Source organism: Peromyscus leucopus, chromosome 9, assembly GCF_004664715.2.
Source record: "Peromyscus leucopus breed LL Stock chromosome 9, UCI_PerLeu_2.1, whole genome shotgun sequence".
NCBI classification, from domain to species: Eukaryota; Metazoa; Chordata; class Mammalia; order Rodentia; family Cricetidae; genus Peromyscus; species Peromyscus leucopus.
In genome coordinates, this window is record NC_051070.1 from 53123827 (window position 1) to 53140530 (window position 16704).

The following is a 16704-nucleotide window of genomic DNA, read 5'->3' on the forward strand; positions in this document are numbered from 1 at the left end:
AGCCTTAGGACTGAGCTCCCCAGGCGTGGGTTCTGGAAGGCCTCAGAGATGAGAGGAAAGCAGCCTAGAGCCTGGAGGTGCTTCCAGAGACGGAGAGGGAGAGACCAACAGTCTCCCTGCAGTCACATGAGGGAAGGGGTTCCCGAAGGAAGAGCTGTGATGAATGTTAGATGACTTTGGAGCGGACCATAAGACTGGGTGCCGTGGAGGTCCTGAGCCCTTGTTCAGGGTGGTTGAGGCAGGGTGGGAGCAGCATGCCTGCTGGGAAGGAGGAGTGAGGACCGGAGATATGGTGATGGTCGACGTGAGGAAACTCAGGCACCCCAGCAGCAGAGGGAGGTGAAGGCAGGTTCCCGAGAAAGGTATTTGGGTTTTAGAACCACTTACCAGACGCCTTCCTCACCCCACACCCCTGAAAGTCCTGAACACTGGGAGGTGTGGTTCTGGGCGGAGAAGTAAGTAAGAAGGAGGTGCAGGTGGGGAAGGAAAGCAGAAAGGAAGCACAGCTTCCACAAGCTGGCATGGCCAGGCCAAGCCTCCAGAGGTCAGGAGAGGGTGTGTGTGGGAATAAATCAGGAGGGTGTGGGTACCGCCCATTTGGCTCTCCCAGGCCCCAAGTCTGCCAGAAGCAGGCATTTCAAGCCCTCCCAAAGGCTGCCCTCCTAATTCCTTCCCTCCCTCGGGACATTCTTCAGGCCCTGACTCAGCCCTCACCCTCTGCTCCAGGCAGAAGGGAGGCTGAGAGCAGCTAGGCAGGCTCCTGGAGCGCCCTGTCCTCACTCTGTGTCCCATTGGTGACCCAGTCCTTTCCATTCTCCAGACCTGCAGCTGGACTGGACCTTGGAAGACCCACCCAAAGGTGAGAGATATGGGTTCACTGGTCTGGGTCTGGGCCTGGGTCTGGTGACTTGTGGCCTGGCCTTGAGGGCTTCCCGGGTGGTGTGGTTCCACACAAGAAGATTTTAAAGGCCACTTCCGGGAACACTAAATCCCCTGGTAGGAGGTGACTAAGACTTTTTTCACTGCCCAGAAAGCCCTTGTTTTTGCCATCTGCTGCTGAGCAGTCTTCCCTGGGCCTCTCTTTTCGTATCTGTGGAATGGGTGTACTACCCGCCCCAAACTGTTCTGAAGGGTTTGTATCCTAAAGCTCTGTATACAAAGCCCACGTACTAGCCAGGAGCCCATCTCTGTCCCTGAGAGCCAGGAACCCAGGTGTTAGGGTGGAGGTGGGTGCCACAGCCTTAAATAGTCGCCCAACCCTAGCCCTTGTCTGTCTTCTCTCACCTCCAGGGGTGTCCTCGCGTGCCTCTTCTGCAGACCCAAGGCATCCAGGGCCCCAGCAAAGACCTGCCTCCAGGCCTGGCACAGCAGTGACTGCTAACGGGTGAGCCGAGCCGTGGGCAAGCAGCGTAGAGACTAGTGTTCCCTTGTGGCCAAAGCTGGCACAATGTGGGACCGATAAGGAAAGGTCTATTTTTCCACTGGGTCTCCAGGGGCTCAGAGGGCTTCCGCTCCTATTGTGCATCAGGAATCAGACCCTCATAGAACCAGAGACATGAGTGGTGTGTGTGTGTGTGTGTGTGTGTGTGTGTGTGTGTCCAGGACACTGGGGATAGAAGCTGTTAAGAGCAGCGTGGTCATGTGGCCTTCCACTTTAAAACCCGAAAGAAATCCAATAACATAGGCGAACCCAGGTTTCCACCAGATTGTGGCAGAGAGGTGCCCTCCAGAGAGGGAAAGGAGGAAATTCCTTCCCTGGACTGAGTGCTCACCCAGGTGCTGCAGGAACTCTGCTCTCGGGTTAAGTACACTAGGCGTGTGCGTCTTTACAGGGTAGAATTCAGTTCACTGGCATAGCCGTCACTGACCTGTGGTCTTTGTCATCAGTGAGGTAGGGAGAGGAGGTCCAGATTGGACCCAGAGTTGAGGTCCAAGTCGGCCAGCTGCCACTGGCCATTCGACCTTGGGCCTCACGTCTCCACCTTGTTAGTGCGGATGGTGGGGGAGATTGTGAGGACTGGGTGAGCCCGTGTATGCCCCTTGCATCGTGGTTGGCACAGAGCAAGTCTGCAAACATTCTAACACACAGGTTCCCATAGGATGAGAGCTTCCTTCTATTGCCAACAGCACATTCCATTCTCCTGATCACCTTTTTATTATCAAAATGAGAGCAGAGTCATAATTATAGGCAATGAATCCTCACCCTGTGGTCAGACATGCCATCATTTGATAAGCTCTACTCACTTGTTCCATGGGTAACTTTCAGACTAAAGCTAAAGGCTGGGACATGAAAGCCAGCCAGGAAAGGAACCCTAGAGGAGAGCAGAGGCAGCAGGGCATTTCAGTGACTGAGGTGGCCACCTAGGTTTTATTGCTGAATCTAGGCTCCGTAACTTGAGTCCCAGAGACCCAAAACAATTGTCCAGAGATGCCCACAGGTTCGTGTATAGTCTTACATCCTGGGCTATGGTTTGTAGGTTGACTTTTCTGGCCTGCCAGTCAATTCCCAAATAACCACACAGAGACTTATTAATTACAAATGCTTGGCCAATATCTCAGGCTTGTTACTAACTAGCTCTTACATTTTAAATTAACCCATATTTTTTTCTTTTCTTTCTTTTTTTTTTTTTTTTTTTTTTTTTTTTTCGAGACAGGGTTTCCCTGTGTAGTTTTGCGCCTTTCCTGGAACTCACTTGATAGCCCAGGCTGGCCTCAAACTCACAGAGATCCACCCAGCTTTGCCTCCCAAGTGCTGGGATTAAAGGCGTGCGCCACCACCGCCCGGCGGTGGTACATTTTTCAACATAGCAAGTTCATTTTGTTCCTCTCCATGTTTCCTCTCCACTACTCAGACTCCTCCCTTCTTCTTCCCAGCATTCTCTCTGCCCCCAAAATCCTGCCTAGCCACTGGCCAATCAGCTTTTTATTAACAATGAGAGCAACACATCTTCGCAGTGTATTATTCCACAGCAATGATGTATAATACCACTTGGCTATGGAAAGCCAGCTGTACTGGTACACAACACACCAAACACAAACGCCAAAGCTACAAGAGAGATCCTGGCCGCCCACGGAGCGGTGTTTCTGTAGGCCTTCTGCTGGGCACCTAGTACCCACTCCTGCACGTCACTCCTGTTCTACTGGCGTTGAGCCCAAGGCTCCATACAGCTTGTCATAGCTCCGAGGTTACATAGCTCCTAGGTGATGGGGCTGCATGTAAACCTGAATTCACACACTGCCTGCTCTATGACACTAATTTCACAGTAAGGGGGGCAGGTAGATTCCTTCTGTGGGAGTGGAGACAGTGGTGGAGGAGAGGGGTACAGCCCATTCTCCTCTGGTTACATTCTTCACCCATGCCTCGGTTTTCTAAAATGAAGCTGAAGTGGTATTTTCTCTTTCTTCAGAAGACACTGGAACCACTCTGAAGAGACATCTAGAAACACCTTTAACTATAATTTCAGACCATCCTCTTCGGGGCTCCAACCCCCAAATCAGGTAGGCCACCCTGCTCACAAATACCACCATCCCCAGCTGCACGCTCTCCAGCCATACCCATCTGCTGACACTGAGCAGATAATTCCCTGATTTGGGCTTGGATACTAAGGGAGGGACCCGTGGGCATGTCAGGGAAGACAAGGCCTGCCTTTAGACTGTAGACCCAACCCTAGTTAATGTCCCTTCACCCAAGCCGATGGCCACTCACATCCATGCAGGTGCCCAGACGTCGAGAGAAAGTAGAGGATGTCTGGACAGAAGACTCTTGGAACCAGTTTCTGCAAGAAATAGAAACTGGGCATAAGGTGAGAGTTTTGGCAAGATCCTCTAGGGCTGGACACACCCCTCAGCGGGAGCCTGTCCCAAGGGAGTTCATCCTCTTTGATGTACCCTTTGCATCCTGCAGCCCAAGAAACCACTGGTGGATGACCCTGTTGAGAAACCTGCACAGCCCATTGAGGTGAGTGCTGCTGGATGGGATGATGGAAAGACACCAGGGTCAGCAGTAAACAAGGATGACTCTCAGTATTGTGGTCTTAGCCATGGACCCAGGCCATAGACCCAAGTCTCTTAACTCGGCCCGGGAGCGTACATTTTCATCTCTACCCCTAGCACCAAGGACAGTGCCTGTATGCAGTAGGTGATTAGTAAACACACAGAGAATCATATATATCAGAGCAGGAAGAGACTAGTCAGTGTGAACTGGAGTTATCAAAGGTACTTGTGAAATGGAGCTGAGTTTGGCCAGGCAGAGAGACGGCCCCTCTAGGAAAAGGTGTAAGAAGAGATTGGGGTAGGGGGAATGTGTACCTGAGTATATACCCTCTCCTCTCTCTCTCTCTCTCTCTCTCTCTCTCTCTCTCTCTGTCTGTGTGTGTGTGTGTGTGTGTGTGTGTGTGTGTGTGTGTGTGTAATGAGCAGTGTGATGATGGGTGGGTGCAGTGAAGCCAGGCCATGGAAGGCCATACAGGCCAATAGAAAGGAATTTGGCGAGCCCTCAGGTTCCTAAACAAACATAACTACACACACACACACACACACACACACACCACCACCACCACCACCACCACCACCACCACCACCACCCATTCCCTCAAAATTAAAAAGGCCAGGAAAGACTAAGGCACTCTTGACACCCTGAAGTCCTGAGTTGGGGACTGGTGACAGAGAGAACGTGACACCTTCCCACTACCCTTGAAGCATGCCTGTAGGCATGGAAACCTCTCTTGGTCCCCTCCCTCCAGGCCTGCCCAGACCAGCCTCTCACTTCTGACCTCTGACCAGCCTCCGACACAGTGCCCTTCCCAAAAGAATCTTATCCCCCCAGGTCCTGCTAGAGCGAGAACTGGCCAAGCTGAGCGCAGAGCTGGACAAGGACCTGCGGGCCATTGAGACCCGCCTGCCGTCCCCTAAGGTACCAGCAGCCTCCAGAGGGCTTCAAGAGGAAAGGCTTTAGCCATAGCAGCAGGGGACTGAGGGAGCAGGCAGACCTAGAAACTGGCGACCTTGGGCGGACTTCAGCCTTGTCCGATCGTCAAAACACTGGGCGTCGACTTTCTAAGTGACCCCTAAGAACCCTTCCCGGCCAACTCCGATTCAGTCCATACCCCACCCCGCCTGGTCCCACCCCTAGCTGCAGCCCCAGGGACCCCCAGACCCGACCCGGCCCTGGCTTCCCGGGCCAGCCTCCTTCCTCCGTGCCTCCTCCCTGCACGAAGGCTCGCGGCCGCCTCTAGGACCCCGCGTCCCGCCCCTCCCCGGCCTCCTTCCCTCCCGAGCCGCGAACTTTTCCGGAGGAGGTGGCGGCGCTGGCCTCAGCTGCCCTGGCCCCAGGGTCCCAAGCTCTGATCACGTCCGGTGTCCCCCCGCGCAGAACTCGCAGGCGCCACGACGGTCCCCTGAGCAGCCCGCCCCAGAGCAGCGGCCCTCGGCCCGGTGAGTGGCAGAGACGCCGCCGGCGGGAGCAGAGGGTCTGTTCCCAGCGGAGGGGACGTGGCGCGGGCCGGCGAGGGGGCGATGGCCCTGCCCACGATGGGGGACGGGCGAGCCTCAGAGGAGGGGCCTGAAGATCGGAAAAGTGACCTGGGGGCGTCCCAACCGCAGCTCTGTAGGGGTTTGTCCACTCCTTGAGGGCCACCTGCCCCAAGCCGAGGACACCGGTGGTGGTGGTGGTGGTGGTGGCGGCGGCGGTGGCGGCCGGCGGGGAGTGGGACCTGAGCCCCGACACTTCCCGCGTTCCCTGGGGCGGCCTTCTCCTCTCCTAACCCAAGGCCTCACCCTTCCCGGCCCTCTGCAGCACGGGAAGTAAGGGCATCCTGTTGAGAGTCCCGGACCTGGGAAGACGCCTTAGGAGGCAGGGGACAGGACTGGGGGTAGCGGGAGGTCCTGGGAGGTCAGTAAGGTATGAGGACTAGCCCTGAGGGATGTGAAGTTCCAGGCAGGTGACTCACTGCCTCTGTCCCTGCAGCCCGGCCTCCGCCTGGAGGCCCAGCTCCCCGCATGCACCTTACTTCGGTTCTTCCCGACCCCTGAGCCCCCACAGAATGGCAGATGGAGGAGGAAGCCCCTTCCTGGGACGTAGAGATTTTGTCTACCCTTCCTCAGCCCGAGGTAAGACAAATCCTGTTTTTGCTGGCACTGAACGGCCATCTACCTGCTGCGGAAGTTCTCTCTCAGCTATGTGGTGCCCCAGGAAAGGGAGGGTGGGGGCCAGGAAGGTCACAGAGCCTTTGCTTCCCTGTGCCTGACCTGGGTGGGGGGAGGGGGGGAGCATAACCCATCCCAACCCGATCCCCCTAGACGTGACCTCCTCAAGCTGAGGTGGTGCTTCTCCACAGAGCCTAGTGCCTCTGAAAGGGGTAGCAGCCCTTCGAGGAAGGAGGAGAAGAAGGTAAGAGAGTCCCCAGGGTCAGGGGGGTGTCTGGGCAGGACCCTGTCTGGCTGAGGTCGCCCCCTCTGCCCTGACCTCTCCCCTTTCCCAGAGGAAGGCTGCCCGGCTCAAGTTTGACTTCCAGGCTCAGAACCCCAAGTAAGTGGCCTTCTCCCCCTCCCCTCCCAGCCTGGGCAGTCTGCACTGTGGGGGAAGGGAAGGGTAGGGCTTTAGTGGGCAGAAGACTGGAGGGGGTGGTGGTGGGGTGCCCGGCAAAGGCTCAGGAAGCAGTACACCGACCGACCGCTCTTACCTGCAGGGAGCTGACTCTGCAGAAGGGTGACATTGTCTATATCCACAAAGAAGTGGACAAGAACTGGCTGGAGGGAGAGCATCATGGCCGCCTGGGCATCTTTCCAGCTAATTATGTGGAGGTGAGTGGGAGAGATGAAGCAAGCAGGCGGGGAGACTCCATGGCTTGGGAGAGACTTAGACGGCGGACCCCGGGTTTCTTGCAAAACTCTGAGGGGTCCGGGCTGTCTCTCTGGAATGTCTCTGGCCTGCACATCGCCTGGTCCAGGACTCAGTCTGTCTCCCAGCTCTGGGGAAGATGAAGAGTCCCTTGCCCAGAAGTTACCATCCTATTAGTGCCCCAGATTTTAACTATCAGAGTCCATCTTTCTATCCTGATCTCAACTAACTAGAGTGTGTGACAGTTCCCCTGTGTGTGTTACCTGTTAGTTGCTGCCCGGGGAGTGATAATCATCTCACTTTATAGACAGAGATTCTGTTACGTAGAGAATCATATTCTAAATGCAGGCCAAGACCTATAGGTTATTTTTATTTAGTATCTGCGTCTGAAGTTGTAAGCCTCTGGCATAAAGTTGTCCATAATATCCCCTTATATTTTAAAAATATTTATTCTTGCACTCAGGAGGCAGAGGCAGGTAGATCTCTGAGTTTGAGGCCAGCCTGGTCTACAGAGTGAGTTCCAGCCAGGGCTACACAGAGAAACCCTGTCTTGAAAAACAAAACAAGAACAAAGAAACAAAAGAAATGATTCTTGTATGGGTGTGGATGTGCTTGTATGTGAAAGCACAAACATGCCGTGGCGCACATCTGGAGGTCAGAGGTCAAACCTGGGTGTCAGTTCTCACCTTCCAAACCTTGAAGCTGGGTCTCCTGTTTTCACCGTCCAGTGTGTGGCTTTTACATGGGTCCTGGGGAATCTAGACTCAGGTGGCCAGGCTTCTGCTCTCGCTCACTGAGCCGTCTCCCGGCCCCATTCTCCCTTTAACGTTACTAACGTCCGTAATGATTGTCCTCTCATCCCTGGGATTGCGGCTTCTTTCATTCTGGCTACAGGTTGATTTCCTCGGTCTCTTCAGTAGCTTCCTTTTGATTGATCAGTTTTTCCCTATTATTTTTGTTTTAGTGTATTTTTTTTTTTTTTTTTTTTTTTTGGTTTTTCGAACAGTTCTCTTGTAGCTCCTTTCTGATCACTTTAGCCTCTCATACAGATGTGCTTGCTCGAGTCTGATTAAGCGTCGACCTTGCTTTCATTCTTTACTTTTCTTGTTTTGTGTGTCAGAGTGAAAAGTTTCGCCTGTCTTCTCTTTTCTTCTTTCTTCACTTTCCCTTTGATGGGAGTTGTACAGCAGCCAGGCTGGCCTGAGCTCCATAGGTAGCCCAGGCTGGCTTCCAATTCATGAGGAGCCTCCAGAGTCATGCTAGTGATTGATAATATTAATATTTGATACTATAAATTTCCATCAAAACACTGTTTCAGCTGCATTCCACAAATTGCATTTTTTTTTTTTTTTGGTTTGGTTTCCTTTGATCCAGGATCTTATTATGGTGTGGAACTCACTGTGTAGACCAGGCTGGTCTTGAACTCATAGAGATCTGCCTGCCTCTGCTTCTCAAGTATTTGGGATCAAAGATGTGTGCCACCAGGCCAGACCAAATTGTGGTTATTGTTATTATTGTTTGTTGTTGTTGTTTAACTTACTGTTTTCTCATTTCCTTTCTGATTTCCCTTTGATACTTGGGTAGACTTGTAATTCAGGCTGTCACTTTCACAGGCTTTACAGATTCTACCCACTCATACATTAATCTCTCTGTTTTCATTGAAGTTTTACTTAGTATATATAGACATCTAGTTCGTCAGTCATCTACAGCTCAGTGTGAAATGGTCGATTAGCTTATTGACTTTTTTTTTTTTTTTTTTTTTTTTTTTGGTTTTTTGAGACAGGGTTTCCCTGTGTAGTTTTGGTGCCTGTCCTGGATCTCCCTCTGTAGATCAGGCTGGCCTCGAACTCACAGAGATCCACCTGGCTCTGCCTCCCGAGTGCTGGGATTAAAGGCATGCACCACCACTGCTGGGCCTAGCTTATTGAATTTTATGAATAGGTCAACCAAGAAAACACGAGGTTTCAGAGCTCTGGTGGGTCCAGAGGGGAGGAGGGACTAAGACACTTGAACCAAGGGCCACTTGGCACTCAGCAGTAGTAAGAGATGGAACAAATTGAGCACTTCCCTTTAGTCGTAGCACTTGGGAGGCAGAAGCAGGTGGAACCCTGTGAGTCTGAGGCCAGCCTGGTCTATATAGTTAGCTCAAGAACAGCCAGAGCTCTATAGTGAGGCCCTGTCTTGAGAAAACAAAACAAATAACAATAATAATAAATAAATATGCCAGGCGGTGGTGGTGCACGCCTTTAATCCCAGCACTCGGGAGGCAGAGTCAGGCGGATCTCTGTGAGTTCGAGGCCAGCTTGGTCTACAGAGGGAGATCCAGGACAGGCACCAAAACTACACAGAGAAACCCTGTCTTGTAAATAAATAAATAAATAAATTAATTAATTAATAAAGTTTCAGTTTTATAGCAAGTTACTCTGCAGCTCAGAACCCTTTGAGATCCTAGGAGTTAGACAGATTTCCCTGGGCAGCCTCTTCCTCAGCCTCCTGACTTGAGACAAAAGCCTGGCAGCTTCAGACAAAGGCCCCCTAAGCTCTCATGTCCCACCAGCAGGCCCCCCTGCTGATGGACTGGCTCAACAAGTCCGTGCCTGATTAGGGAGTGTGTTGTGTAACCATTGTGGACCAGTCAACCATCCTTTCTTCTAACAGACCCACCCTGAATCAGGGGAGCAAGAGCCTTCCCAGGCTTTAAAAACCCCAACCCTCAGAAGAGACTGAATTTTCAGCTTCCCGAGTCCTCGTTATGCTTTGCAGAGGGTCTTGTTCTCTGTGCGGCCGCATGTGTGGGTGTCCTCACCCCCAATAAACACCTTTCTCCAACTGCCGATTCTGTCTGTGTGCTTGAGCTTTCTCTGCCGCTGCCGGCTGCGTTCAAGATCTTCCCTGCCTTTTAATTCTTTAAGGGGCAGAGAAAATGAACCTGACCAAGACCCCTAGACTGTATGTCTCAGTCACTGTTCTATTGTCGGGAAGAGACACCATAACCAAGGCAACTTTTATGAAAGAAAGCACCGGGGTCTTGCTTACCATTTTAGAGTTCACTGTTGTCATGGCAGGGAGCATGGTAGCGTAGAAGGTGCTGGAACAGTAGTGGAGAACTACGTCCTGAACCACGGGCAGAGAGAGAGAGACGAGACAGAGACAGAGAGGAGGGAGAGAATCACTGGGCCTGGCTTGGGCTTTTGAAACCTCAAAGCCCACCCCCCCATGACACACTTCCTCCTCCAACAAGGCCACACCATCTAATCCTAGATTCTAATCTTTTCTTTTTTTGGTTTTCCGAGACAGGGTTTCTCTGTGTAGCTTTGCGCCTTTCCTAGAGCTCACTTGGTAGCCCAGGCTGGCCTCGAACTCACAGAGATCCGCCTGCCTCTGCCTCCCGAGTGCTGGGATTAAAGGTGTGCACCACCACTGCCCAGCCTATCCTTCTAATCTTTTCAAATGGTGCCACTCCCTGGTGATTAGTCATTCAACTCTGTGCAGCTCCGGGGGTGGGGGGGGGGGTGGGGGGGGTCGGGGGGTGGGGGGGCGTTCTTACTCAAACCACCACATTGTATCACCCCATTTGCTTCTGTGGCCCCTCTTAAGGCGGCCGTTGGACTGGCTTCTGTCTTTGCCCCCGCCTTGTGTATCCGGTTAGTATCCGGTTAGTATCCGGTCTCAACTCTTCTCGTGACCTCCCTGCAGGTGCTGCCTGCGGATGAGATCCCCAAGCCCATCAAGCCGCCCACGTACCAGGTGCTGGAGTACGGAGACGCCGTGGCCCAGTACACCTTCAAGGGGGAGCTGGAGGTGGAGCTGTCCTTCCGAAAGGTGAGGGCAGGCAGGGCGTGATAGAGTGGACACACACACACACACACACACACACACACACACACACACACACACAAGGACACAAAGGTGACCCTGCGGAAAGAAATACACTTTTTTTGTTGTTTTTTTTGAGACAGGGTTTCTCTGTGTAGTCCTGGAAGTCACGGACCAGGCTGGCTTCAAACTCACAGAGCTCTGCCTGCCTCTGCCTCCCGAGTGCTAAGATTAAAAGTGTGCACCAACCACCGAACATTTTTTAAAAGGTCAACTATACCTAGAATTTTGGTTTTTCCAATCTCTTGACTAGGTTACTTTTTTTTTTTTTTTTTTTTTTTTTCTGACAGGGTTTTGTAGTTTGGAGCCTGTCCTGGAACTCACTCTGTAGACCAGGCTGGCCTTGAACTCACAGAGATCCACCTGCCTCTGCCTCCCAAGTGCTGGGATTAAAGGTGTGCACCACCATTGCCTGCCCTTCATTTTACTTTTAATTTTGAGACAGGTCTTGCTTAATTGCCCAGGCTGGCCTTGAACTCACTCTATAGACCAGGTTGGCCTTGAACTCACTCTATAGCCCAGGCTAGTCTTGAACTCACTCTTTAGCCTAGGCCGGCCTTGAACTCTGTATGAGTGAGTGGTTTGCCTGCATGTGCGTGTGTATCTTGTGTGCGATGCCCATGCAAGCTAGAAGCCAGCACCAAATCCCCTGAAACCAGAGTAACAGATGGCTGTGAGCCACTATGTGGGTGCTGGGAATGGACTTCCAGTCCTCTGCAAGAGCATCAGATACTCTTCACCACTGAGCATGTCTCCAGTCTCAAGGCCTTGAGATTTTGATATTCTTGCCTCCCCAGTAGCTGGGATTGTAGGCCTGTGCCATGGCTTAGCCAATTTATTCCATTTTTTGTTTTGTTGTTTGTTTTCCGAGACAGGGTTTCTCTGTGTAGTTTTGGTGCCTGTCCTGGATCTCCCTCTGTAGACCAGGCTGGCCTCGAACTCACAGAGATCCGCCTGGCTCTGCCTCCCGAGTGCTGGGATTAAAGGCGAGCACCACTCTTGCCTGGCTTATTCCATTTTTGAAAAAATGTTACGGACAGTGTCTCACTCTGTTATCCAGGCTGGCCTACCAGGATAGCATGGAACTCACTGTAGTCCTCCTGCCTCAGCTGCCCAAATACTAAAATTATAGGTACAAGCCAGCATGTGTTTTTTACTAACTGCAGGTTGGCTGGCCGCAAGGATCATAATCTACATTTTTAAAGGAATAGAAAGGAATTTTGTGTAAAGGACACTGTGTCAAAACCAGGCCCTTATGTGTGCACGTACATTTGTGTTTGTGGCTTCTGGGATGTCACTGACATGTATGTTTTGTGCTGGGTTATGGTGAAGAAAGTGAGGTTTCTATGAGATGAGGAACTGACCTTCCTTTGGTTGAATTTGGGGGCAAAACCTACAGATGCCCCTAGTGAGTTCCTCCAGGAAAAGCTGGCCCCAGAGGCAGGCAGGGATGGAGGTGGGCGGGGTGGCTGGGCAGGAGAGGACTGGGCGGTGAGGGGTGGGGACATCCTCCTGAGAGTAACCCGCTGAGATGGTGGCAGTTTTACCCCAACCTCTAAAACCCTGTGCTCTTGAGAATGCCTTCTGCCCTGGGAGGGGGTCACAGGACACGTGAGTCAGGGGCATGACTGAATTGTGGTGGCATGCTAAGATCCGTCCAGCGCCGCTTCTAAGGCCACCCTGGGTTTTGCGTCTCATAGCAACAGCAATGGTAGGTTATCCCACTTAATACAGAGCAGCTTGCCCAAGGCCACATAGCTTTGGGGTTTGCACCTGATTAATTAGCCACAGTCCCACTGTGACTGGGGGTAAGGATTGCCATCGTTATGAGCCTGCCAGGGGTACGACCTCATCAAAACCCAGCCCTGCCTGCTGTGGGAAGAGTTTAGTCTTCCATTTGTTCCTGACTCCTCCCCCATTTTCCGCTGTGTGGCCTTGGGTAACCTGCTGACCCTTTCTGGGACTGATTCCCTCAAGCATGTAACGTGTGAGGCCTGAGAGAGATGACCCCGGTAAGCCACCCTCAGGTGTGTGATGCCCGAGAAACCCCTGCTGACACAAGACCCTCTCTAACCCCGCAGGGGGAACGCATCTGCCTGATCCGCAAGGTGAACGAACACTGGTACGAGGGACGTATCACCGGCACAGGACGCCAGGGCATCTTCCCGGCCAGCTACGTGCAGATAAACCGGGAGCCCCGGGTCCGGATCTGCGATGACAGCCCCCAGCTCCCTGCCTCACCCCACCTGACACCCACTGCCCGTGTGGCCTGCCACCCCGGCTCCCCCTCAGTACCAGTGGACCCCACTGACTGGGGAGGTCGGACCTCCCCTCGACGCTCTGGCTTCCCCTTCCCCATCACCCTCCAGGAGTCCAGACCCCAAACCCAGGTGAGGTGGCCTGCTTCTCACACCGCCTTCCTAGCCTCTCACCGGTCCACACTGATAATCCTTCCTAGACAGCCCCCGGACGGAGAAGCGAGGGGCTGGGCAGTACCTAGCATGGCCCCACCTTGATTTGGTCCAAACCCTCTTGAGGTGGTTCCTGATCTCTGGTCCTCCAGCTCAGAGAGGCATGGGCGGGGCCTAGCTCTATGTGGACCAACTCGGGTGACGGCTAGACCTCCTGAGCCTCCAAGATGCCGCTTTTCAGTGCATGTCTTTGCTGAGTAGTGCTAGGTATCAGGGCTCTGGTGCTTGCTTGCTGTGTGGTCCACAAGCAAGCGGTTTATGCTCTCTGGGATTGAGTCACCCTGTGTAGAAAAGCTAACCGTTCCCACTGGAGGAGATGGATGGGTGGGTCTGAGCAAAGGTGTCTGGCAGCCCTTCATCGTGCCCTTGGCCCTGGGTTCGCAGCACGCCTCTCTGAGCAGGTCCAGCTGCTCCTGGCTCCTTCTTGGACCTGTTTTGTCCTTGCTGGTGCTCAGAAGTCCAGCCACTCACCCTGCCTGGGGCCTGGGCCCACAGCCAAGTCCCTCTGAAGTGAGCTAGTCAGAGCCCACCCTCCGGGGCCTGCGGGTTTAAGGAAACAGCATGAAAACCGCCCCTACTTCCCCCTCCCACCCCCTCTTTGTGGCCCTCCTTTCTTCCCATGAACCCCCAGAGTCTCAGCACTCCTGGACCAGCCCTGTCCCATCCACGAGGCACCAGCCGTCCCGTAGATCTGGGGACCTCCTCCTCCCCAAGCACCACAGCGATACACTGGACTCCGTGAGTACCAGCTGAGGATGCTTGCCCTGGGTGGGAGTTGCTGGCAGGCAATCCCAGGTCCTACCCTCCTTCCCCTATAGGCTGGGGAAACTCTTAAGTAAAGCTCGTCTTTTGGTGCTCAGGTGATGGGGAGAGGGGGCCCGGAGTGACAGATCTTGGTAGAACTGTCAGCAGGTCTGGGAAAGAGCCCAGGGCCTCTCTGGCTGCCATGCCGCCATTTCCCACAGGTACCGGGCTATGTACCAGTACAGGCCCCAGAATGAGGATGAGCTGGAACTTCGTGAGGGGGACCGTGTGGATGTCATGCAGCAATGTGATGATGGCTGGTTTGTGGGTATGTGGCCTGTGGAGGGGAGGGCAGGCCAGAAGGAGGAATCTCAGGGTCTCCCTGGAGACTTGAGCGGCAGTGCTGAATCAGTTAAGACTCATAGCCAACACCCCTACCTACCCTCTGTCCCAAAGAGAGGCACGCCCTTCCCCCCCCCAAGACTGTCTCAGTGATAGTCACATTTGGGACAGGCTTCCTGACTTGCAGACCCCCTGATCCTTCTTGCCCCATACCACGGCTTCCGCAAGCAGGTCTCGTATCCAGGGTCTTCTGCCCCGCCCCCGCCCGCTCCCACAACCTGGGAAACGATATAATATCTCAGCCCTTCACTACTGGCCCCAGGACATTGCACTTTAAGGCCGAAGACCCAAAGCCTCATGTTGCTCTTGTCTGGTGCCAGGAGACCTACCCACCAGACTTCCCAAAGTGGGCAAGCCTTGTATCCCCTTGGCTTCAGAGGAGAGGCCAGGGAGAGAAGTGAATGGCTAGAAGCCCTCCTCCTGACAAGCAGACTTTGAGGCCCACAGGATTGAAGCCCGGCCTGGGCAGAGGCGTCGTAGGAGCAGACCCTTGACAGTACAGTCTCCTCTTTTTGATATGATTCTCGGTGGCTTGTCATGCCACAGCAGTCCTTGCTCTCCCTTCACTCGTCCACTTTTGCTTTTGAATTTCTTTTATACCACGGATGAAGCCATAAAGCTACGGGGAATGACTTGGGCCTGTGACGTCTGGTATAATAGTATTCAGTAGCCACGTGTGGCCACTTACGTGTAGATTACTTAAAAAGAAAGAAAATGAAAGGCCTTCCATCATCATCCTAGCACATTTCAAGTACATTCCCTCCCTCACCCCAGGACACGTGTGTCTCCAGCGGTCTTAGCAAGCCAAGAAGCCTGGCGTACCATCCCAGCTTCTACCCCTAGGCCTGCCCAGTGCCCATCTCTGAAATGAAAGTGTTCTACTAGACCAGTGGGTTCCGCCCCGTAGCCGGTCTGTGATTCATCTTCCCAATTCTCGGTTTTCTCAAAGAAGCATGGAGTTGGTGCTGTGTGCAAAGCTGTCTTCCCTGGTTGGTTCACAGTCGCAGCGTTGCATATCTAAGCTTGCGCCGCCAGGGGGCAGGAATGAGCAGAGGAAAATCTAAGTCCTTTCCCCGAGAACCTGATTCCACTTGCAGTTCCAGGTTCTGTCAGCGGAGGGCGCGCCCTAACCCGCGGTAACCTGCCTTTCCTTTTTTTTTTTTTTTTTTCAGGTGTCTCCCGGAGAACTCAGAAATTTGGGACATTCCCTGGAAATTATGTAGCCCCGGTGTGAGTGGTCTCCATGGCAGTTTGGAGCCAACGAGGATGGGGTGGGGAGCAGTAGCACTATGGGAGGGAGAGAGGCCCCCCACACCCTCCTTCCCCCAGGACCTGTGCTCCCAGCTTCTGCAGAGACCCCGGCAACCTTCCCTCCGAGCCCCCCTGGAAGTCCCCTGGACTGATTCCCACCCGTGAGTCACGGGCATTCCTTTGACGGCTCCCCCTCACCACCCCTCAAAATACAGACGTCTGCTCTGATGTGGAGACTGTCTCCAGGCCTTATTGAGACCAGACCCCCAGGCCCCCATCCCCCCAGCGTTTCCCCTAATGGGGACTGGCTCCTCCCATTCACCCCCATGGGGTTCCTCTAATAAGGACCAGCCTCCTACCCTGGTAGAGACCAAAGGACTCCTCCTGTTTCTCACCAGCTGGCCCGCCACCATTTTACCTTCTGGCCTCCAGCTGGGCCTCAAAGCAAGGTGAGGAACACCTTGTCAGCCTTCAAAGCCCAGTGAGAGGCCTTGCCTCTAGGCTTCCTCTTCCCGGAGGCTCCTGACCCCCTGAGGACCTCCACATGTACTCCGTCCGAGTCCTCCGACTAAGGCCCACAGTCGCCCTGACCTATCTCTCAGAAGACAGAGTTACAGGGAGACATGCTTGCTGCCCTCATCCCCAGGCCTCCCCAGTATCTAGATCCCCTCTGGAAGAGAATGTACAATAAACACGGATACCAGGGATATACACACACGTCTGCATCCTTCCCCTTTTGGGTGGGTGTAGCGGGGTGGGGAGGACTCTGCCCCTTTAGGAGCGAGTGTGGGATTTCTTTCGGTCGTGGGCAGTGGCTTGAGGTAGGTGGGCCGACTGTGTGTAGGAGGGGAGTAAATCACCCATGTCTCCTGTCTCAGCAGGAATGACAGGCAGAAGAGACCAGCTCCAAGGGCCGGATAGATGGGAGGTGCTGAGAGCAAGTGTCAGCGGAGACAGGGCAGGGCTGATGGGAGGGAGAGTCCAGAGCTGGGGACGGATGTGTGGCCTTCATTCTGGAGCTGTTACCAGGCGGTGGCTGAACTTGATGACGTTTGTAACTGTTCCCCACTTAATGCTCCCCACGAATGCTCTGTCTCCACACCAAACTCTGGTGGTGTTCTT

At 53.6% G+C, this 16704-nt stretch overlaps 1 protein-coding gene across 4 annotated transcripts in view; it reads left to right on the forward strand.

The window, feature by feature from the left end:
• Positions 1–16295, forward strand: part of Sorbs3 (sorbin and SH3 domain containing 3) — a 34839-nt gene extending 18544 nt beyond the window's left edge. For 3 of the 4 annotated variants that reach the window (XM_028877583.2, XM_028877584.2, XM_028877585.2), the window contains 16 exons: positions 821–859; positions 1291–1384; positions 3408–3498; positions 3717–3803; positions 3905–3958; positions 4826–4912; positions 5372–5433; positions 5966–6108; positions 6336–6388; positions 6480–6526; positions 6687–6801; positions 10535–10660; positions 12796–13104; positions 13817–13923; positions 14151–14257; positions 15504–16295. In XM_028877583.2, coding sequence (XP_028733416.1) covers positions 821–859; positions 1291–1384; positions 3408–3498; positions 3717–3803; positions 3905–3958; positions 4826–4912; positions 5372–5433; positions 5966–6108; positions 6336–6388; positions 6480–6526; positions 6687–6801; positions 10535–10660; positions 12796–13104; positions 13817–13923; positions 14151–14257; positions 15504–15565 — 1583 coding nt within the window. In that variant the 3' untranslated portion in view covers positions 15566–16295. Of the gene's footprint in view, positions 1–820; positions 860–1290; positions 1385–3407; positions 3499–3716; positions 3804–3904; positions 3959–4825; positions 4913–5371; positions 5434–5691; positions 5803–5965; positions 6109–6335; positions 6389–6479; positions 6527–6686; positions 6802–10534; positions 10661–12795; positions 13105–13816; positions 13924–14150; positions 14258–15503 lie in introns of those variants that run through there. The other variant, XM_028877586.2, reaches the window with a different exon arrangement.
• Positions 16296–16704: the final 409 nt, after the last annotated feature.